Source organism: Drosophila albomicans, chromosome 2R, assembly GCF_009650485.2.
Source record: "Drosophila albomicans strain 15112-1751.03 chromosome 2R, ASM965048v2, whole genome shotgun sequence".
NCBI classification, from domain to species: Eukaryota; Metazoa; Arthropoda; class Insecta; order Diptera; family Drosophilidae; genus Drosophila; species Drosophila albomicans.
In genome coordinates this window covers 17,111,249-17,134,384 of record NC_047631.2, presented here as the reverse complement: position 1 = coordinate 17,134,384, position 23,136 = coordinate 17,111,249, and the positions used below count along the sequence as shown (strand labels likewise).

At 41.6% G+C, this 23,136-nt stretch overlaps 2 protein-coding genes across 4 annotated transcripts in view; both read right to left on the bottom strand.

Annotated features, from left to right (window-relative positions):
* The window catches only part of LOC127566195 (RYamide receptor), a 69,532-nt gene that overhangs the window by 454 nt on the left and 45,942 nt on the right, over positions 1–23,136 (bottom strand). For both annotated transcript variants that reach the window (XM_052008071.1, XM_052008072.1), the window contains exons 5-6: positions 734–802; positions 420–657 (exon numbers count right to left, since the gene is read on the bottom strand). In XM_052008071.1, coding sequence (XP_051864031.1) covers positions 420–657; positions 734–802 — 307 coding nt within the window. The remainder of the gene's footprint in view (positions 1–419; positions 658–733; positions 803–23,136) is intronic.
* Positions 9,899–11,211, bottom strand: LOC127566203 (loricrin). 2 transcript variants are annotated; one of them, XM_052008077.1, is made up of 3 exons: positions 11,109–11,211; positions 10,595–11,008; positions 9,899–10,527 (listed from the first exon to the last, which is right to left on the bottom strand). In XM_052008077.1, the coding sequence occupies exons 2-3, from the start codon at positions 10,911–10,913 to the stop codon at positions 9,998–10,000; spliced, it is 849 nt and encodes a 282-aa protein (XP_051864037.1). In that variant the 5' UTR covers positions 10,914–11,008; positions 11,109–11,211; the 3' UTR covers positions 9,899–9,997. The 2 variants fall into 2 exon arrangements, with proteins under 2 accessions (XP_051864037.1, XP_051864038.1); XM_052008078.1 differs by having other exon boundaries at positions 10,595–11,003; positions 11,109–11,169.

Sequence of the window (23,136 nt, the reverse complement as noted above, 5' to 3'; positions counted from 1 at the left end):
CTTTTAGTGGCAGAAAGAGTCAAGAACAACAGCAATTAACAATGTGTGTTTGCACACAGTATACAGTAATCAGAATGAAATTATAATTAAATCCACTCAGCAGTTCACAAAATTGTGTGCTTACGCATGCAAATCATTCTCAAGTATATTGTTCTTGTCTCTACATTGTTCTAACTTATATGTGTGTGTATGTTGGTTTGATTCCTGCATGCATTAAGAATCAAGGAACATACTACTACCGCAAAGACATGCTTGAGCAGAGCAGACAACAAGACAGACAGAGACAGAGAAAGAGACAGACAGAGAGAGTTTTTGAAATAAATATTGTACTAGATAGAGAGGGAGGCACCTAATGCGTATTTTAGGTTTCCTGACTAGACCATCGCCATTTCGGCGATTGTATTTGAAGGTCATCTCACCCGTTGCTTCATAGCTGCGTTCGCCCCGGCTGCGCAGATATCGATGCAAACAACAGCAACGACGCAGGCCGGGAACGCGGTACATGATCTGAAGGAAACCACCGCGAAAACGCGCATTCATATAGCAATAGATGATGGGATTGTAGCAGCTGTGCGACATTGCCAGCCAGTGGAATGCGAAGAACACGTATGGCAATGGCTTCCACGAATCCATCGACTCATTGGCCTTTAGCAGCAGCTGTAAACGACAAGAGAAGCGGTTAATAAAGCGATTCCTACGTTAAACAGGGGGAAAAGGGAAAAGTCAAACCCACCTGAAGAATGTTGAAGGGCAGCCAGCAGCTGGTGAATACGATGACAACAGTCAGCATCATCTTAATCATCTGCAAATAGACAGAAACAAGCATAGACCAAATATAATAAAAGCTTTGTTTTAGGGGTTAGCCAAGCAATTGCACTCCTAGTACTCCCTCTCCTCCCATTGACATTCTCTGCGAATGCTTCTTCTGAGATGCTTTGACATTTGATGCGGTTCAAAGTTCATGCACCTAAGGACGACTGACACACACACACGCAGAGTTGTCTATTGTTCGGATTTACGAGCTGCCACAGACGCAATTGTGGTGTGGCATGTTATCAACCCACCGGAGCGCAAAATCTCATTTTGTGGCCACAGCCACAAAGAGTTCTGGGGGCCAGTGGCAAGTCACAAGTGGCAAATGTGGCGTGTCCATTAAAACGAAGACAACGAATAACTTTATTTATACGTAACGGAAGTTAAGCAGATAAACTCGCAAACTAATTTATCAATGCGAAGATGCCCCAGGGTGAACAAAACACAGAAAAAACGAATCTTAAAGAGTTGTCAGCTGCCAGGAGGGGGCGTGGCATTTAGCCTTAAGCGTCGTGGCACATATGTGAGCTTTATGCTGAGTAATTATGGGCACATAAATAAGTAAATGGAGCACAGCTGATTCCACAGTGGAAAAAGCAGAATAAACACTAAACGCTGCCCAGCTCACAAGTGTCAACTTATTTATGTGAGTGAGTGTATGTAACTGTGTGTATTTATGTATGAGAATGTCTATGTCACTGCTTTGGCTATTTTTATGCCATTCTTCATTGTATAGCAAAGATAGAGCAAGGATGCACAAATGATTTTCCACAAAAGGATACGAGTTATAAAAAAAAGTATATATATACTTAGCCAAGTTGTGTGATGAATAGAGGGAGATCTTTGGCAACAATCTTTTACTTTGTATAAGTTTGCACAAAATCCATTTGCAGCTAGAGTTAGTGACACCTTGTAGCAGAGCTTAACTAAATTGTTAACAACTTGTGGTTAACTGCTTTTAATTATGGTAAACGTTAATCAGCTAGTTTATAGTCTGAACATTAATGTAATTGTGTTTTACGAGATTTAAATTGTTCAACTTTTGCATAGCAAGGTTGTCTCTATTTATTTGCCGGGTAGATGCCCGTCGAGTACTTGGCAAAGATTTAATCTCGAAGTCAGGGAGATTGTTCGCAACATCTTTATTGCAGCGATGTGGCAAGCTTAGTTGCTCCAGCTAGTTGCCCAAAACTGTTATTGTGCTCGACTAATCAAATGCTTGTTCTAACCTTCAACAGTTTCATATATTTTATGCCCAAATGGCGAGTGATGTAATAAGCCATAACTGGCTTCGTTTCAGTTTAGTTTTATGGTGAGCTCATCACGTGTTCACCTTAGAATGTGAAGGCACGACATAACTGTTAAGCTGTATGCTCACATATTTGTCAATCTGCTCTGCTCTTGCCAAGCAGATGAAGTCTGACAGTTTTGGCAGCTAATGGCTGCCACATGGCAACATCTTGCCAATAATCGAATCATCATTGATGAAGTTCGATTGAATTTTGATGGCAATAAGCGACGACCATTTTGGCCGTGCTGAATTTTTATCGCATAATCGCAGCATATTTACATATGCGGCATGTAACTGTATCGTCGTGCAGCATATGTGGCAACTTTCAACTGACAACTGGCTTATGCATAAAATCAATGGACTGCGGCAACTGGTAAATTGCCCCTTTTTGTGTGTCAACGTCAGCATTGCAAAGAAATCGAATCGTATCGCAGGGAATCAATTCGAATGGAATCGCTGAATGCGATAAAACGGGATAGTCCTCGGCTGTCATTTAATTGGCATTTTTATTGGCTTGGTTTTGTTTTTGTGCTTTCCTGGTTAACGAGTATATTAGACGTTGCATTCCCTTTGACATTGCGTGCGTGTTGACTACATTACGGATACGCACCATTGTACACGCATGACTCTTGCTTACTTTATAGAATAACGCCCAGGAGTGTCTATAAATAAAGAGCGCTGCTAAGCAACAAAGTGCGGCATATCAAACTAATGAGTTGACTGTAACTAGTAGCCAGCAAATAATAAACATATATCGTATTATTACCCCAACTCCGATGCATTATAGACGAGGGTCTGTAGTAAATTCCATGGCTGTAACTCTCGGATATATTAGCTACAATTTACGTACTTCTTGGGCAACTTGTAAGAGCCTCAACTGGTGTGTGTAGCGAATTGCATTTACGAGCCGGTCTCGTGCAACGAATTGTGGCATCTTCATTTTGATGATAACCCCATCAACCGCTGTCGTCATAATACATACGAATACTCTTATGAGTTTTTCTTTTCGGCCTTTGCTTGCTTCTCCAGCTTCTTCTCAGATTTATTTTCGGCGGTTTTTGTTTTTTCTTGGTTTTTGGTGTCAGTTTAATGGGCGGCAGTTGGCGCTGCAGCGTTGCGACGCCAGATCGCATCAACTATTTGACACTTTGACTTTTTGCGCGGTCACACGAACCGGTTACGGTTACGCTCAAGCAGTGTAACGGTTATGGTTAGGTTTATGCTTACAGTTAGCCGTTATGTCCACTCATAAAAGTTAATGTCGCGGCTGTCGCTTACATAAAAAATGAGTTCATGTACTTGTGCATGCTGTAATTTATTAAAATGATTTCATTTTATTGCTCCCACACTCGTTGAACCTTCCTCCCTTCCTCTCTTCCTCACCTGCATCCCACCATTCATTCATCCTTTCGCCCGCATTTGAGGAACCAACCATTGAAGTGCAAAAAGAAGGATGGGCGGACGGCAAATGTCAAACTGACAAATGATTTTGCATATCGTTTTGAAAGGGGACAGACTGAGTCTGAGTGATTTCTGTTTTGATTTGAATAGACTTCACTGGCGACTCAGCGAGTCTACTACAAGTCTTGGTCCACTTTGTACCGAACGTGCCGAAAGCCCAGGGGCAACGATGGGGTGCGAACTTTTCTGTCAAATTATTCGCTAATTAAATTTCTTGGCACGTCGCAGCCAGAGACTTGTAAGCGGTCTCGACTTCGACGACTGCTGGCGTCTTTAGTTTGTTTAATTAATGTGATGTGGGGTCTCCCTCTGGAAAGAGTTGATTGATATTTAAGTGCACAGCAAAAGGGTTTTTAATGTGGGTGCTCTAAATACATTTACATTTACATTGTGGCAATTTAAGATTTGCTGTTGTTGACTCAAATTGTACATGACGCACAACATGACTCTTATCCGTAAAGGCATGAAGTCACAGATCTCAAGCAACTGTCGGATAAATGTCAAATGCAAAGTATGACGAAACATGGCCAACAATAAGCCGCAACTTTCATCTTTCAATTGGCCAAAAAGCACACACACAACAATTTTGACTAAATTTTTTTTCGGCAGTTCAAAAAATGCTTTCCACAGCTGAAAAAAAAAAAAAAAAAAAAACTTGGCTACTGCTCGAAGGCAGCTGGAGAAAAAAGAGTCGTCTAGACATCAAACTGTCCAATCAGCGAAACGTGAGTCCAAAAGCGGCCCTAACTTCCGTAGCAGCCACCGCGGGGGCGACTCAGGGGGCAGAAGCGAGGCGCGGTAAGCGCATTAAACCATTTTGATTGCAATTTTGGGCAAGTCCCATAATACCATTGTACTGGCTGGTAATGATTGTTTGCACCGTTTTCGAGATTTACTTTTATTTGTTTACCGTCTGCAGTCAGCTGGGAAGCTGACCAAGCACAAAAAACAAAACACAAACACAATATACAATACACAATATAAACAATGAGCTAAAATTTAATTTAAGCCTAAATGAAGTTTTTAAGTTATTACATTTTCCAACTCTCTTTCAATTATAATTCTAATATCTTTTCGGTTTGTGAATAACAAAAGAAAGCTTTCTAAAGCGAAATGGGTTTCGTTTTAATCAATTTGATACAAAAGTAAATTAGGTGAATTGTTTACAATTTTGAAAGATCAATAAACTGAAGAGCTTGAACAGACTTATTCCCCAGGTAATTGAGCTTGTTTTTGCTAGCCAGTTAATTAAGTAGTTTATGGAAATGAAATAAATGTTATGCTACAGTTCGACACTCACCACCAAAATTGTATCAACAGCTATTAATCAAATTGTTGGCTAATCGATTAGCGCGTGCTTCAGGCTAGTTGTTTGTTGGCCAAGTTAGCCAGTTGACCAGTTGGCAATCGCCTTTTGCCTGTTGCTTAACCTGAACTTTCTTGTTGAACCCGCATATCTCAAGTCGATGTAATGAAAGGCAGTGTTAATTGCAAAGCAATTACGAAACTGGGCGCTTCGAAAAATATTAAAAACCTGTTAAGCTGAGAGGTGAAAATATTAATGCGCCCGTGACTTCAAACTAATCAGCAACTAATTGGATTGAGAATTTATTGCAAAACAAAAAACTTTTTTCGCCCCGAAAAAAGTCTAACTTTCAATTTTAATTCTCCAGGTATCCGCAAGAAGAAAATGAAAATGGAAATGAAAATTAAGAAATAACTAAATAAATGAGTGTAAAAGTATCGTAAAAATCCAAGAGCCATAAAAAATAATCAAAGGACCGACCACCGAGCACCGAGCACCGACCACGAGCAGGAGTTGCCCAAACAATTATAGCCAAGAGAGAGAATTTATGGGCCAAGAACAAAGCGCCGTTCAATGACCAGCAGCAGGCGAGTCCGTAAACTCATATTGGGCGATAAAAGCAAATAAAATTAAAGCCAAGTAGCAAACCACACGAGGGCGTGGTACCTCAAATTTGATGGATTCTCTGTGGCCAGTTTCGGCTCGAAGTTCTCCTGTACTGTGCTCTCTCCCATATTGCACTGTTGTCTACTCGCAGAGTACGTGACGCGACTTTTGCTTTTACGATGAACATACATTATAATTAACGCTATTGAGGGCTGGGCGCAACGGGGGCGTGGCCAATACTCAAGCTGAGGAAAGGAAGAGAAAAAGCGCAATTAATTATAGGGCCGCAAGTGTCATAAACCCAAAGCAACCGCCGTTTGGAGAGGTGCCGAATGAAGCCTAACAAGAGCTGTCAATTAAATGAAGCAACCGAAGCCGAAAGCCCCCAAAATCCAGGTCCGATGCTGGGCTTTAGTTTGCTTGAACAGTACTGAGTTCCTGGTACTCCCCTTTCCCAAAGTAAAATAAAACGCCACATAAATAAAGGTCATATAATTTTTCATCCATCACGCGATGCTTTGTGCACGTTTCGCTTTTTCCACTAGCCAAAAAGGCTTGCACACCATTTTTCTAAAACGAATTGCATACCCTAACACCAAAGGTATTGCTAAATATTGAAAGCAGTTGTTAGAGTATTTACAACGTTATAAAAAGAGCACACAAAATCTTCAATATTCATTTTTTTTCTGTTTTGCAAACTTTTCTTTGAGGGTATTAAATATTCCACTCTCAGCAGTTGATTGATTTTTGCTTTTGTTTATTTTTATTGCCTGGCCTTTACCTAAATATAAATTGAATTTAAAGCAATTTCTTTTTCATTTCCTAATTCTTATTGCCGTTTTCCCAATCTTCCATCTGCGCATCGATTTATTTTCGGGTTGAAAATATATGTAGGTAAGAAGAGCTTGTAAGTAAGTATTCGGACCACATTGTAAAGTCATTTGAAAGCACTTGAAAATATTTGTCAAGTGGCTCGCTTTAGTGTCGTTATACAACCTGTAAACACTCTCCAAGGTACTGGCATTCAACTGCACTTTCTAAATGCCAATCGAGCAGAACCGCAGGATTGCACACTGCCAAATGAACAGCTGTGGAGTGCAGAGTCTAACGAGGAGACATATAAATTACAAGCACATTGTGTCTTACCAAGAGCACACATAATATATATAGTATAGCAATCGCCTCATCGAGAAGGACGTGGTATAGTAAATGTTTTCCAGTGCCAAAAGCATGTAAAGTATTTTCCACAAGGACGCCCCAAAGGAGTGGGAGTGGGCTGGCCAAATGGCAAAGGATATTGCAACGGCAAGTGCCGCATTTTTGTTGCCAAATGCCACAACAGAGCGAAACGAGCCTGGAAAACGCTGCTATCTGCGACAATGTTGTGGTCTAAACTTTTCGAATAGAAAATCTACGAGTATCCTGTAGGTAGGCGGGGATTGTGGGTGGCGAAGGTCTGTAGTCTAGTGGTGCGCAGCCCATATCTGATTTATGTGTGTCGGCTGAAAATGGCCAAAAACTCTTTTTTGGGGAAGGCAGCACATGCAGCACACACTGTGAGTTTTATGGCCAAGCTAGGAATACTTAAATTATGTTGCAAGCGTGGGTATGAGTGTGCAAGTGTGTGTGTGTGTGGGTATGTGTGTGAGTGTGTTGTCAGCGGTTGCTCCTATCATTTTTATTGTTCTCTCGCAGTTTACGACCACAGCAACTGTAATTAAAAATCAGCTCTGGATCTAAGTCAGCTGTCAGCAGCTGCGGCAACATTCAACTTGTCTGTGTGTGTGTGTGTGTGTGTGTGTGTGGTAGTGAGCAATAAGCCATTGATAAGGCATGTTGCAGCAACAAATAGAAGCCAGGGCACTCATAGGGTCAACACAGGAGGCGTCACCTGCATAAACATCCGGATTCCGGGATCCAAAAATTTGTATGTTGCTGGGAACAAAAGCTACAGCTTGATGGCTTCGGGCCACCTACAACAACAGTTAGTCTGTGCTCCGCCTGCTGGCCAAAAATAAAAATAAAGACAACAACAATACCAGCACCAAAACAAAAGTGAAAGTGACAAAGTGTAGAGCGAACTGGAGGAAACTGAAATTCGAGCGACAATGACAATGCGGAGCTCCGGACAACGTTGTGTGTGTATTTAAGGCATTAAAAACATTACAGAAAATACAACAACAAAAAAAAAAAGAAAAAACGAAACCAAAACAAAAATCAAAATAAAAACCAAAACAAAAACACATACTACAGCTTACAATGCTTAAAAAGCGAAACAACCACAAACGAAACGTGATAAAAAGATTAACAACAAAAAATTACAATATAAACAAACTAGAATCTGCAAATGTTTGGGTGGCGAATATTATATACTCTTATATCACGCTAATTGACATACGATTTCTGTGAGATAAAAACGAATATATATTTAGTTAAAAAAAACTTTAGCATACTTTGCTAAAAATAAATTGTACTAGATTTGTGATGGAGAAAATAAAGTAAAAGGACATTAAATAAAATGTTTTGATAATATATGAGATGAATAAATTAGTTTTTATTAAACTTTGTTTATTATTTATTACTTTAGGTATATGTTTAAATAATGTATTAAATTTGTTGATTTTGTAGTATTCTTTCTAGGTAATTTAAGTTTCCTTTATATTTGTATAACATTATAAAAATGTATTCAAACTGGTTGAATAAGCCAAAATATCAAACTGGAAATTAATCAGCCATAGTAAGGGACCAACTTTTTTTAGCTTGTATAGAGTGTGCAGCATCGTCGGGGGTTTCCCCCAATTGAACAGTTGTAAAGTTTTTACTAGTTTTAAAGGGCGTCCCTCTTGGGAGACATTGGAGGCCCAGGCCAGTGTGGCGCCAAGTCTGCGGTCTCTGTGTATGCGAGTTCAAATAGAAACTTTGGAGAAAAACCATTCACACAAGTCAACTTAATTAAAATGGACTTCGGTGTCCCCAACTCAGCCCTTGCTTTCTTCCTCTTCCTCTTCCTTATACAGTTTGTTGTTAAAGTTGCGGAAACCGTTAATTTACCTTTCCAAAGAAAGATTATCAAAAAAAAAAAATGACCAGAAAGAGAAGCGACAACCAATGTTCCAATAAGCGAACAAAAAATGGAGAAGAAAACTACAATATAATAAATGAGCCAAGACGGAATTATGTTTACATTATGAGGAGAAATGGCGTGAAATTACTTTTTAATTAGTTTTTAGTCGGTTTCAGAATTTGCCCAGCACTCATACCTCGCTCTGTCTCTCTCTCTTACTCGCTTAGAGTTGCGAGTGTTAAATTAATTCTGTTTTTCCCTTGCTACAAGGAATGTACTTTTAATTCATAAGTGAATTGTGAGGAAGCTTAATTGGGTTATCTGGTTTTTAAGCCGACAGAGAGTTTTTTTTATCAACTTGGAAAGTTGAGGCGTTGACTCAGAAGCCACCTTGTCTTAACACACAAAACATTGTGCTCTCCTTTATTTAAGCTTTCCATTCATGGAGGAAGCCATAGACGTCACTTTATGCTTATCGCTTCGGTTGCAGTGACGCCCCCACAGGCGACGACATTATTGACGTCAATAATCCACATGTGAAGCAGAATGCATGGACGATGGCAGTGAATATTAGAATAGCAAACAACAATCAAATTCAATAGGCCAGAGAAGGGAAGCGGAAATCAATTTAGGAAGGCTCGGGCAAGCCCATTTGGCTAATGGAAAATTTTCCTTGAGGGGTAATTGTTTTGCAGCTGAGCTAAAGAAATAAACAATTGTTGTTTTTTTTTCGTAATTTTGTCACCGTTGTTTTTTTTATTGTGCATAAAGTACTTAGGGCTAATAATATAATTAAAGTAGATTTATATTTATATGTATTATGAATGGAGTGTGTCTCAACTCCCGCTCTATCATCTTCAACTTCATCTTCAACGTCGTCTTCTTCCATCAGTTTTCATCTCATCCGATGCATCTTCCGCATTCGCTTGGATGCCAAGTGAAGTTCCCTTCCCGGGGAACCCAGCACTTGTCATCTATTAGCTATGTGAATTTTTCTTTTTTCTTGTTTTTTTATGGGGGGTTCTTGGGCTGGGAACAAGTGAGACTGAGAGACATCACAGGAGTGTGAGAGGTGAATGCAAGAGACAGTGAGAGAGTGTGAGCGAGAGTAGTGTGAAATGATGGGGAAAGACAGATCGAAACATATTATGTACAAAAGAGATGGACGACAGGACCGTCCATCGATGATTCTAGCAAAAAGTCTGGTCACGTTTCTTTCTTTTAGCTTAGGGTTAGTCTTCTCGTCCGGAGTCGGGGTCAAGTCGAGGTGAAATTTGGGACGTGAGTATTCAGGAGTAGTTTTTGTTAGCGCGTCAACGACAGGACTAGTCAGCAGCTTGAGCCGAGTATGTGTCTGATTGCAGTGAGTTCGAGGTTCGCGTTCGAGTTCAAGTTCATGTTCAAGTTCTTCAGCTTCTGGTTGTTGTTGTTGTTGTTATGGTGAGCTGGACACTCTTTAGTAGGGACCAGACTTGCCGGGTGGGCCGTAGTTGCTGGATGGCGCCGAGATGCCACCGCCGGAGATGCCACCGCCAGAGATGCCACCGCCAGAGATGTCACCAGTGTAGCCACCATCACCGCCGCCGCCGCCTGATGAGTAGCCACCGCCGGAGCCTCCAGAGATGCCGCCGCCATCCTTTTGGGTCTTGTACTTGATGAAGTAGACCTCGGGCTTCGAGGGCTGCGTGGGTGCTGGTGTGGGAATGACAATATCTTGCTGATCCTCGGGCTTCTTGACCAACACATAGACGAGGGTCTTCTCTTCGTTCTGGGGCTGCAGGGGAATGACTGGAGCCTGGTACGAGGGTGGAGATGGCGCCTTAATGAAGATGATCTTGTAGTGCTTCTGGGCTTGTCCCACGGGCAGATTGGGGCGCTGACGGACCTCCTCTTGCTCTGGTGGTGGCACATGCACATAGATGTGCTTCTGCACCAAGGTGGTGCCACCGCCGCCGCCGCCGCCGCCTCCGAAACCACCGCCGATGCCTAAAATGATTATCCAAGATTAGCTAGAAAAGTTGATGGGTAAATAGTGTGAGAGTGGATGACGCACCGCCTCCGAAACCACCGCCGGATCCGCCACCGAATCCACCTCCTGAGCCACCGCCAAATCCGCCTCCTGAGCCGCCGCCGAATCCGCCACCTGAACCACCGCCGAATCCGCCACCCGAGCCGCCACCGAAACCTCCGCCCGATCCACCACCGAAGCCGCCGCCGCCGGAGCTGCCTCCGAAGCTACCACCTCCAAATCCTCCAGAGCCACCGCCCAGGCCAATGGAGCCACCGCCGCCACCGGGACGGTTGTAGTTGTAGCCAGCTTCAGGGCGCGCCGCGGCCAGAGCCAGGCAGGACATTAAGATGAAGGTTTTCATGGCTGATTGAAGATTGGATGGAAGACGCGTTCTTGGACGGATGTTTTATTTGCACGCACACACACTTGCACTGTCACAGTAATCCTAGGTCTGTGCTGTGTATTGGTGTGGGAGTTGGGGGAGTTCAGAGATTGAAATTGTAGTTTGTATGTTTGTGTATAGAAGAGAGGAGGTTCGTGTGTTAGGGATGCTCACGTTATAATTATCCTCGAGTTGACTCGGACTCGCTGACTCGGTTCACCGATGTTTATTAGACCAAATCAAATGCTTCACTGACGAACCAATGCAGCCGCATCATCAATTTATACAAAAAGCGAGCCGCATAGATGCCACAGCAGAGACGAAGCCAAGAGTCGTAGAGTCGCAGAGTCGGCTACACACACACACAAACACACACACATACAGTCGCACATTGGGAGAGGTTTGGCGATCATGATGATGATGATGATGCGACTTTGGCCATTGCGCTGCGCATGTGTGGCCCAGGCCCGTAGCTTTGGCCAGCGAACTGGCCAATAATGAGCGACCCTCTCCGCCTTTCCCTTCTGCGCTGTCTTCGCTGAGGTTAACCGAGTCTCTCAGCGGTCTTTGTGTAGGACGGGCAAGTGAAACCGAAATTACCGCACAATCAACTTATTACAGCACAGGCGTCTGCTGAGACAGAGGCAGCGACGTCGTTGTTGCTGTCTTTACTGTTGCTGCTGCTGCTGCTGCTGAGCGCTGTACAAATTTCCCGTTGTCGGATGTGGTCGAAACTGAGAGTGAAGCAGCAGGCTCTCTCCAGACTCTGAGACTCTGAGCCCAATGTCGTGCACTTTCGCTCTCGCTGGCAGCGACATCCAGCTACCAAGCTTGCAACTTACAGCTCCCAGCTCCCATCAGATGCCACACTTGAGCCATGGCAGGCCAAGCGATCGGCTGTAGCAACAGCGGCAGCAGCTGCGAGGCAAACGAATCTAAATGAAAATGCTGCTCAGCTAGCTGCAGGGAAAATGGGCTCACGATCGAATTCGAGACGGTGAAAAGTGAAAATCATAAGAAAACTGCAAATCTCGGCCTCAATCTGCATCTGCATCATGTTAACAATGGCAATTTGAATAATTTGTGCGCGTCTTGTGGATTTTCCTTCCATTCGAATTTAGGTTGCCATTGTGCGGCAATCTACACACACACATACACACACACAAACACAACTTACATTCATTGATGATAAATGAGAATATGTGCAAAGTTTACGCGTGTGTGTTTGTGTGTGTTTAACTGGAGCTCACTGTGACACTGTGTGCATAACTCAATTGTACAGTACAAAGTGCCTAAGGGCAACATTTTTGTTGTTTATCTAACCATCTTATTTTTTTCTTATTCATTACACAAATGCATATATTTAAATTGAATAATGTTGTGATTAAGCTCTGTTAGCGTGTGTTGTTGCCTAGCAATTACCACTGTACAAAAACTTTACAAATTCGTGACGCGTTTTCTGCAGATCTTCATTCCCGATAACTCTCCATCGCATGCTTGCGAAATGCATTTTTAGGGTATGCTGCGGTCGAGCAGCATTTGTAATTTTGCATTCTTATTTGTTAGCATTTTACAACTTTTATTTATATGGCTTTTACGGTCACGCTTACGCATCGGAAATTAGTAAGATTGCGCAATTTGGTCATAAAAAAAAAAAGAAAAATAAAAAATTATTCGTAAAAAAAAAATGATGAACATTTTGCAAATTGTCGCCTTTTCGTCGCAGCGACCGTAAAATGCAATTTTATTGTGATTGTTGATTGCTGTTCAAGATATTAAAACTGTGTGTTTTTCTTTTTATTTTGAACTGCGTGCTTTTTTTGTTATTATTTTTGTATTGTTGTGTGCTCTTTTCGTTTAGCGTTGAATACTTATTCGGGTCGCACTTTACTTATAATTAAATGAATTGAAGCGTTCAACGAACTGCGCCAAAAAATTGCTGGAGAAAATTACACAAAGTGACCAGCAGTAGTTTTTTTTTTTTTTTGCTTTTATCAATTGGACCGCATTTTTCAGGTGAACAATTTCAATGGTTTTCACATTATTTTTTATCAAAGCGATTCGTTGTGATTTTTAATTTAATTAAACTTTGCACAAAGCAATTGTATTGACCAGACCAGAGCGAAGAAAAGATTCATTAATAATGTGCGGGCATTTGCAAATGCTTATTACAAACTACGTAATTCGATACAATCATGGGATTCACAATAAAGTTGGCTTGGCTATAAATAAAGATGCGTACACCAAGATTTTAGTTGATTAGAATGTATGGAAATTCTGCTACCTCAATTACTAGTTTAATAAATTTAAAGTAATATATTTTGTTTTTTAATTTTAAAATATTTTTCTCAGCTGAGAATTATTCTCTAACTTCGCAACTATCAATATTATTTATGTAATTATGCAAATAAATACATAGATGTAATACTTAAAGATCACCTTGTGAATCAAACAAACCTGTAGCTACAAATTATATACACACTAAACAGTCAATATCAGCGAATAAATCAACTAATTAAATGGGTTGTCAAAACTCGATTTTTGAATGGATATTTGATGTTGTGAATGCGTGAGTTACATTGAAATGTAATGGAATTCAATGCAATGTTGTTGTCTAAGTGAAGCACAACTGCTATAAAAGTGTAACTGCATTTCCGGAGTATTAAAAAGCCGGCGATTTCACCTTGAAATCGCGCTTCCATTGCGCAATCGCTGACTCCAGATCGAGTCACGTTGATGCTACTGCTGACAACTCGGTAAAGAGAGGAACGAAAGCAGCAACTGCTCTTCATTGCCAAAACGTATGCAAAACGGTTTTTGGCTAACGAGCGTCGAACATTGAGCGACTTTTCGAGTTTCGTTTGTTGACGTTGTCTTTACGTCTTTAAGTGCTTTTATTGTTTTGATACTCGGCAGTTGCATCGCATAATAAATTGTTGCGAGTGCCGCACAAATGTGGGAAAAGACACTGTGAAATGTAGCATGTAGCCAAAATCAGAGGCACAACAAAAAAAAAAGACAATGTTGCGGCACAAGACAAGACTAGACTCGAGATGCAATCGAGATGACGACGAGCTCAGCAACGAGACGAGTTGTCAGCGGCAACACCTTCAGTTGAACCGCAGTCGTCTGCCAGCGATGCGACGCGACTTGTGATTTGAAAGCTGATTGGAGAGCAATTGAATTTACATTACGATTTGCATTCAAGTTCACTGGCAGATCCGTATTTTCATCCATGAAAATCCGCCGAAAGGGGCTGCCGCAAAAGTCAACAAAGCTGCGGCAGCAACAGCTGAGGTTAACCGATGTCTGCCATCGATAAATAAATCTGAGGCTGTAATAAGTTTGCCGAAAGGAAAGTTTACAACCATTTAAGGAATTGCTTCTTTGACAACCTGTTGATAAGTCAGCCAATTGAAGGTAATTAAAAGTTGTTGAGTTGCAGCACATGCTTTTTTCTATAATTTAATGGCACTTTGGAGCACGTAATCAATATTACTTTTAATTATCTGTAAACATTACTTTTGGAAAAGCCCTGTGGCTAAAATTTTTTAGTCTTTTCCTAAGATTGATGTGTAATTTTTGTATTACGAGAAAAAGGATTTTTTGTTGTATTGGTCTTATATACTAATTTTTCATTGCGGGATGAATTTGCCAGTTATATTATAATATTATTAAATAGAAGTAGCTTAATTCATTGTAAATAAGCATGAATAGAGTAAATCAAATAATTGTACAAAAATAAAAGATATATACGTACATATATGTATATATTAATAATCTCTTGTGCTTTATCTTACATTACTGACTTGCATTTAATTCATTTGTCTAGTGCATATAAAATTTCTCGTTGTTTATAGCTCATGCCATATATTACAACTCCAACTAAGTTGACATTTACTTCAACAATATTATTTATAGTTCTATACAAAGACTCCGCTGCAAACAATTTAATGGCCAGTAAATTCTTCGCATGAACAATTTCACTGTGAACACTTTATCAATGCGCTGGCAGAGCAGAAGTTAAGCCATTTATCTATGGCGGGGCTGCACGGGCAGCCAATAAGTGGTCAAAGCAGAAGGATTAGCGCCGAGTGCAAATTGCATAAGAAACACCAGGAAGCGGTTTAACGCTGCATCCTTTGGGATGGCTGCAACTCATAGAGAAGCGAGGTGACTGCGCTGCTGACACTGAAAGATTAAGATAGCGTCGACTCACGCAATCAGGTGGTGGGTGCTGTGGATCATCCCTGGGCGCCAACATGACGGCGGGGAATTTGTAGGAAGTTGCCGCTGACGTCGCCGCTGACGACGACGACGACATCTTTTGTTGCTTCCTGCATCTTTTGTCGCTTGTTATTGTTACTATGTGTGTGTGTGTGTGTGTGTGTGTCTGTATGCGTGATGAGGCAGTGGCATCTCCAGCCAAAGAGCAGCAGCCAAACACTATGGCTGCCTTGCAGCGGCGACACTTCCTGCTTGTTAGGCAAACACAGCAGCGACAAGAGCGTGCAAATTTTTGAATTGTTGAATACTCTTTTTTTCTGTCGTACTTCATTTCGTATTTTTTGCGATTTCGATTTCAGCTTTAAACATTGCCATTTCGGCTCTTTGACTGTTTCGCTTTTACATTTGACATTTTTGTCTGTTGCAGTTGCTGTTGCTGCCACACTGCGTCTCCACTGCAACGTCTGCCTCGCGCATCGTCTGCCACTGCATCTTGTTGCGATTGGTGATTTTGCGATGCGCTCATCGACAGATCTACATGGGGATATTCATAGACTTGTTATTTATTGCACTTGGCAGCATGTTTGTTATGTTCGCTTCAATTGCAAATGATTGCAACCCGCTTCAAGTTTCAGTTGTTGCTGTCATTTGCTGTTTTGCTGCTGCTGCTGATGCTGCTGCTGCAGTGGCAACTTGTTGCTGTCCACTGCTTACTTTTAAATGCTAATTAGTGTCAACGACTTTGTTTTTTTTTTTTTTTTTTTTTTTGGTGCTCAGGTTCTTTTAACGATTGACCATTTGGCAATTGATGCTAAGATCATCAGCAGCAAATTATACGCTTTACCTGCTAACCTCTAGGCGCCTCAAAACAAATACTCGAAAAGTACGCCGTAGATATTTCATTTTAGATTTAAAGCTCATTTCAGCAAAGTTTTTGTCTGTGGTAATTAAAACTTTCTACTCTAAAGTTGCAACAGCTTACGAAAGTTTATCCCTGCATTTGAAACTTGGCCAACCAACACCGTTTCGCTCAGCTGTTTAGCTGCTTAGTTGAGAACTGAGAGACGCGAGATTTGTTGCCTGTTGAGCTGCTTGGAACAGTAACTAGAGATGAGAGTGTGATGAAAATTTTTGGAGTCAAGTCAAAAAAAGTGCATTTAATTTAAAGCATAAATAAGGTTTTTACGAAATTTCAAATTACTTTTTTTCAATTTTACCAATGATATATTATATGTATGTATTTGTACGAGTTGCTTCACGATTGTTAGCTCAACTTCAACTCGTCCGTAAAATTTAGTTCATGTCTTATCTTAACTGCAGCTGAAGTTAAAAACTTGCGCAATTTATTTCTATTAGCTTTATGACACTTAAAACTTTTCGCTAAACTCATTTATAAACCGAAATGCAAAAGGAGTGAAAATAATTAATCTAATTTTTAGCAATTTGGCTCATGAACGCGCTTCTAACCCACCTTTGATGTCCTTTGGCTCAGAGTTAAGATTACAGGGAATGAGTCATGTGTCTCGTTAGTAGTTTACATTCAGCTGCTGCTCCTGCTGTTAATTTAATTGCATAAGCGCATCTACTTACAAGCAAAAATATGTATATACTATACGAGCAGTATTTATGTGTGGCAAGGACGCTTCGCATTCGTTTGCCCCGTCTCGTGTTTTTCTTCACGACAGGAGCAAATTGTGCATTAAGTTTGCCCTGGTTTCATAGTGGGAGGGGACACTTTTAATATGCATTTGCATATTAATGGCTGCAGTTTTGCAGCGTTATTTCATTTTGCTAAACAGGGAGATGACGCCTTGACTCAGCTAGGATGTGGCCTAATTGTTAGTCTTGGCACTCGTCCAAATAAGCGAAACATGTTGCAAGCATTTATTATTTGTGCAGCTCTGGATCGTGGCCCCGACCATGAATAGACGAGAGAGCGCAGATGGTGTTTAGTTTTTCGTTCGTTTCTTTTGAAGTTGAACGTAAATACTTCAATGAAAAAGTGAGGCATTCATTACATGGCGGAAGTGTTAGAGATAAGATTTGGCAGTCAGTTTTGTTGCTCTTCGCTTGTAGTTTTTGTAGTTTTTGCCCGTGCTGCAAATCGTGTGAAACTAAAGCAATGAAAGCGCTTCGAAACACTCGTGTAAGTGTAACAACTCTGGGAGTCTAAGCCATAACACAGTAACCAAGAGCAACAGTTGAAGTTGGAGTTGGAGTTGAAGTTGTTGTTGCTGATGGATTGACAGTGGAAACAAGTTTCTATGGAGCGGGCGCAGAATGTGGGCCAAGCGAAGTCGCCAAACGGTTCCAGCGCTTCAATTAAACGTATTACGAGCCGCTGCAGCTTGTTTGTCAAGGCAACACAACAACAACAACAACTGCAGCTGATATAAACGCGGCCAAGTCCGTAAAAGACTGATTTAATGTGAGCATGCAGAAAGCGTCGCAGACCTACATGGCGTATGCGTAATTTTTTGTTTGCTTTTTGTGTCGCATCGAATAAAGTGCAACGCAAATCGTTAAAGCAAATCGCCCGTCATTTGACTATCTATTGAGTTGAGGGCACAAATACACAAATCTGCAGAGGCTGTGCGCACTTAACGTGCCCAACAATTGTTGCCGCGTTTCTTTTTTTTTTGTGCTTTTTTGTTTTTATTCAAATCGTAAAAGTTCATGTAATGAACTCGTAAAAGTCAACGACAGCAGCCGTCATCAAGCAGCGACATTTGTCTGAGAAATGATGCCAAACGAGCCGAGATGTCCGACTTAATGGGGGTCTAAATTAAAAGAGCAACCCCATTATGACAACGAGCTACGCACTTCAAGGTGACAGCCAGAATGTCCTTCATTCTGGCTGTCACCTTGAAGTGCGTAGCTTAAACTGCGTGTAGTTGGCGATTTTTATACCCGCTACCCATAGGGTAGAAGAGTATTATAACTTTGTGCTTAAAGAAATTCAAGTAACAGGCAGAAGGCGGCAACTCCTTCCCTATAAAGTAAATGTACTTTTGTATGGAAAAACGTCTACTTACTACGGATCTTAGTAGCTTTCGCTGACAATCTGGTACATTTTGTACTCTATGGTATATTTTGAATATAGTACTATCCTAATATACCAAGTATACCCTTTGGTATATTTCAGCAAGCACTCTTTTGCTTTTACTCAAAAAGGGTAGCGGGTATCTCGCTGTCGAGCACACTCGGCTGTAGCTTTCTTACTTGTTTCTTTACTCTATTATCGTTTAACCTTGAAATGCGTATCTGATTGCCTAGACAAGTAACTCACAGATCATTTGTAACTCAAGATAAGTAATACAGTAGCTGAAATGTATTTAGCAATTCCCTATCTCAATAAAGCAATGTGTATTCAAACCCGCCACTCTAGTTGTTTTTTGGTTTCATTTATTTATTTGTTTTTTATAAGGTCAACTTCTGCATTTGCTTTGAATCTCATTGAATTCGCGTGCATTGGATTGGCTTTGTTCGCCTTTCAACGCCGAGTCGCGACAGCAGTTGACGTCGAGTGCCGGGGTTTCCTTAGATTTGCCAGTTGCTCGACATTTTTTCGTTTGTTTGAATTTTATTGCGCTTAAAATTGCATTTGCTTTGTTGCCTGCTGCTCTGCAATTCGTGTCGCAGCGGATTCAGTTTTGCAGTTTGCCGTTGGGAATTTAAAATATGCATGTTTCACAGCTGTTGCTTCTGCTTTTGCTTTTGCTTCTGCTTTGGCACTCAATCGAAGCAAGTCAAACGAAACGCCCTTACCGCCCTGCTCCCTGCTGCCTTAAAGTTACGCCCCCCGTCACCAAGACTGCCTTGGTGTCTGGTGCAAATCAACGGAGAGCAGTGAATAATAAAAGTCGAACCCAAAGTGAAATCGCGGAATTGAATTTGTGTGTTAAAATGCTGTGCATAGGGCTCTTTGGCAGTCGTATAATTTATATGAACTGTGGGAATGCAAGAGATGAAGCTACGAGTACGTAGTTGCCATCCAGCATCATGGGATCGCGGTCACTGAGGCGTTTGTTCAAAGGTGAAACTGCAGAACGCCGACAACATGTAAAGCATCAAAATGAAGAGCAAAAAAGAAACAAGTTTTATGAAATATGAATTTATGTGTTGCATATTTTAAAGCTTCTTTTCTACCGAGAATACCTCTGTGTGTATATATTACATTTTTCCTTTGCGAAATTCATAGCAACATCAAAAGATGCTCAGCGCAGCGCACTCGAATGCTAGTGCTGTTGTCGCTGTTGTATTATATTCACATTTCCTGGGCTCATTTCTTTTAAATTATCTGGTAATTTCTGAGGTGTTTCCACGTTTGCACGTGCCCAGACGCTGTCAGACGAACAGTCAGAGGGACAGTCAGAGAGACAGACAATGGCAACAACTCTTAGAAAACATCGACACATTTGCATATCTGACGAAACAACTTGTCAAGACAGCAGCATTACACGCGCCTCCTCATTGCCTTCCCTTCCCCTTCGCCAGTGCCCGCACCTTTGGGCCATTCACCGCTTTGTGAATATTTCGTGCAATTTGGAGAACCGGCAGCAGCTGAAGAAGATAATGCAAATGGTCATTAGACACACAAAAAAGCTAGCTAACGTTAACGTTAACGTTCGCGTTCGTACTCGTGTTGTCTCTGCGTCTCTTTTGCTGCATTGACTGACCACACTGCACCCACTCCTCCATCCCCCTCTATCTTTCAGTCTATCCCAGTTATGTAATCGCTTGTTCAGCTAGAAGAAACCACAATTATTTACATAAATTGCGCTTGTGGAAGATGCGTGCCAACCTCTTACTTTTTTACCTTTCTTGGAGTATCGCCAATTTGTATCTGTATCTCGGCATCTTTATCTGCGTCTTTGACTTCAACTTCAACTTCTACTCCATCTTCGTCGCCTTGGTTGCTGCTCAAGTGATCGGTGCAGTGATTGCTAAAGGAATGCTTAGCTAAATGCTTCATTTAGATTAACATTATGGCAACGGGCTTTTGTTCCGGTGCTTAACTCCGGAAGTTGTCTCTACACTCGCCACTCGAGGAAATGTTCTGGCCATTTCAATTCGGAACACTGAACATTATTAGGCTTAAGGGCCATGTAATTGAATTTGTCAGGGCAAAGCCAAAAAGAGCCATCAATTCGGTAAGAGAACAAAATTAAATTAAGAGCTTTCGAGCAAACTTGAAAAATAGCAAAAGCAATTTCATTTACAGAGCTCTTTTGTCAATAGTTACCAAGCAAAAAGCTAAAACATAAAATGTCAAGTGCGGATAAAAATAAAGCAAAAAGAATCACAATCGTATGAGATTTTACGTTGTGACAAAGTAGCAGCCGGCAGCAGCACCTTTGGCATCGAGTTAAACGAGTCATGAAATACGAAAGACGAAATTATATTTTGCGTAAATTGATTTCAGTTTTAACACTTTCAGCAAATGATCCGGGGCAATCTGGGTCTGAGGCAGATGCCTGAAGCTGCTGGCAAAACAAGCGTCCGAAAACTTGAGGTCAGAAGATTGATTAAGCGTAAACACGCCCAAAAGCCATCCAAATGGAAAGCAAAAACCATCAAGCAGAGCAGATGCCAGTAGCCAGCAGCCAGCAGCCAAGAGCCAAGGCCAAGAGGGAATCGATTGCAGTGCGAAGCTTGGTAATATAAAATTACCAAAGTAAACGAAGGTCCAAACCAAAACGAGAATAACAAAAAACAAGAAAATGAAAAAACCAAACAAAACTTATTAAAATCAATTAGGGCCACAACGACAATAAAACTGAAAACCGAAAGTAAAAAGAATGACCAACGAAATCGAGAGCAGTAACCTGTGAAGAGTCCGCAGTCGAGTTCAATGAAAGTCATCTCTGCGGAGTGTGTGGTTATATAAAACCTGCAGAATGCGATTGAAAGTGCGCCAAAAAAAAAAAAATATATATATATATATGAGTGTGACAGTGTGTGTAAAAGGCGCGATAATCAATGCGATTTATGGCAGCTGCGGAACGCGTGGCAAACGCGCCGCAAGGATGAGACTTGCGACTTTGCAAGTTGCGAGTCTGCGAGTCAAACGGGTCAGACAACCGAGCAAGCAACCAAGCAGAGTCTGAAGACAACCTCCCGCAATTCCAAAAACCTGGCCGAGGCCAATACCCAATATCCAGCAACAATCGACGATTAGGTAAGAGAGCGTAAATTGAGCCAAAGATAAATGGCCAATTCGTTTGCCAGACTGAGATTCCCACCAAACAGCCAAGAAACTTTCGCTTTCCATCTGCCAATACGCAGCGGAGATGTTGCCTTCGCCATCGGCTGTTGTTGCGTCTTCCCCCCCGATATCACGACACTTTCGCAATGGTCCAAAATTAATTTAAATGTTCGCTGCAGAATTCAACGCTGTCAACGAAGACACAGTCAAATGACAGACGCCCCTTGTGATTTATGCGATTGGAGGCGAACGAGACAGAGAATTGGCCAAAAATTTGGTCATGCCACAGACAATTGGCATGCAGCATGCATAGATAATTTGCAGACGCTCAAAATGAATTGGAAAGAGTGTTGCTAAATTGACTAAGGCTGAAGGAATGTGTCTCAGACGATACAAGAAACATTGGCATTCTAAATATTATAGACTTTTGTTATTACTCTTAACAACTTACAGAATTTAATTAAAATAAATATTAAGAATAAAATTCTAAGCCAAGGTGAATTGCTTGATTATTAATTGCTTTGATTGAATTCCAATTAAATCTGGTTTGTAGAGTATCACTTGGTTTAATAACTTTTTGCAACAATTTTATGATGCATTTTAGGCGTCGCCAACAGGACGTATGAGTAATGCCCGAGGCGAAAATCGCCGCTTGTTTTCATTTTGCATGCAACGTTGACAATGTTGTACGAGTCGCTTCAGCTTTGTTGCTGTTTGTTGTTGCTGTTGTTGTCGCTGTTGTTGTTGACGTCGTTTAGCGAACAGAAACTGCTTCAATTGGCAGCGTAAATATTAATGAGCGAACGTGTTTGAGTTGCGGCAACTGCTGTTGGCACAACCACTTACATCTAAATGAGGCATCCGCCGCACATGCCACATACATCATATATCGCATATTTTGTGCTACGTGATTGTATACTTATAAATTATGGGGTGATAATTATGGCCCAACGAACGAAATGACTTCAATGAGAGCCGGAAAAGCTGCCCATCCAGCCTGACAGCCAGCCAGTCAGACAGCCACCAGTGGAAAAAGGGAAAGGGAAACGGTCAAGTCATGCCACATGCTTAATAAGTTATGCTGTGGCAGCATTACAACACTCCTGAGCACATTGTGGCAAGGTCGCTTGTCAGTCAGCTCAGTGCGCTCAAAGCTTGGGGCAACATTTGACAGTTCATGCCAAACGGATGCGGCAAATTACGTTGCGTGTTGAATATTCGCCAAGTGTATAAACATTTTGCAAGTTGCTGTCTGAGTTATTGATAGGCCTAGGTGACGCCTCTGTTTCTCCGTCTCTGTATCTGCCGCTGGCTTTGCCACAAACTCTAAATGCAACTCATCTCTCTCTCTCCCTCTCTCCGGGCTGGCGATGCACGCACCTGACACCGGGCTCGATTAGAGGCTTTATGGAAATTGTGTGCGGCACGAAAAGGTCACTGGCTAAACTGGTTTCGGTTTCGGTTTTGGTTTTGGTTTTTGGTTGCGCCGACAACGCTGACAACATGTGGACAAAAGTTGCTGTGGTTAACCCTCTCCCCCAAAAGCGAAACTGCAAATCTGCCCCCCACACACAGCAGCAACAGCAGCAGCAGCCAATAAAACTAAAACAGTAACCACAAGCGGTCGCACCAACACACTTAACCTTGCAGGCCTTGCCACAGTTGCAAATGCAACAACGACCGCAACACACAACGAACAGCGACAGCTACAACCAAGATTGGCAGGCCAAGGCGAAGGAAGGCGAATGAAAGGCGCCTTTGCCGCTT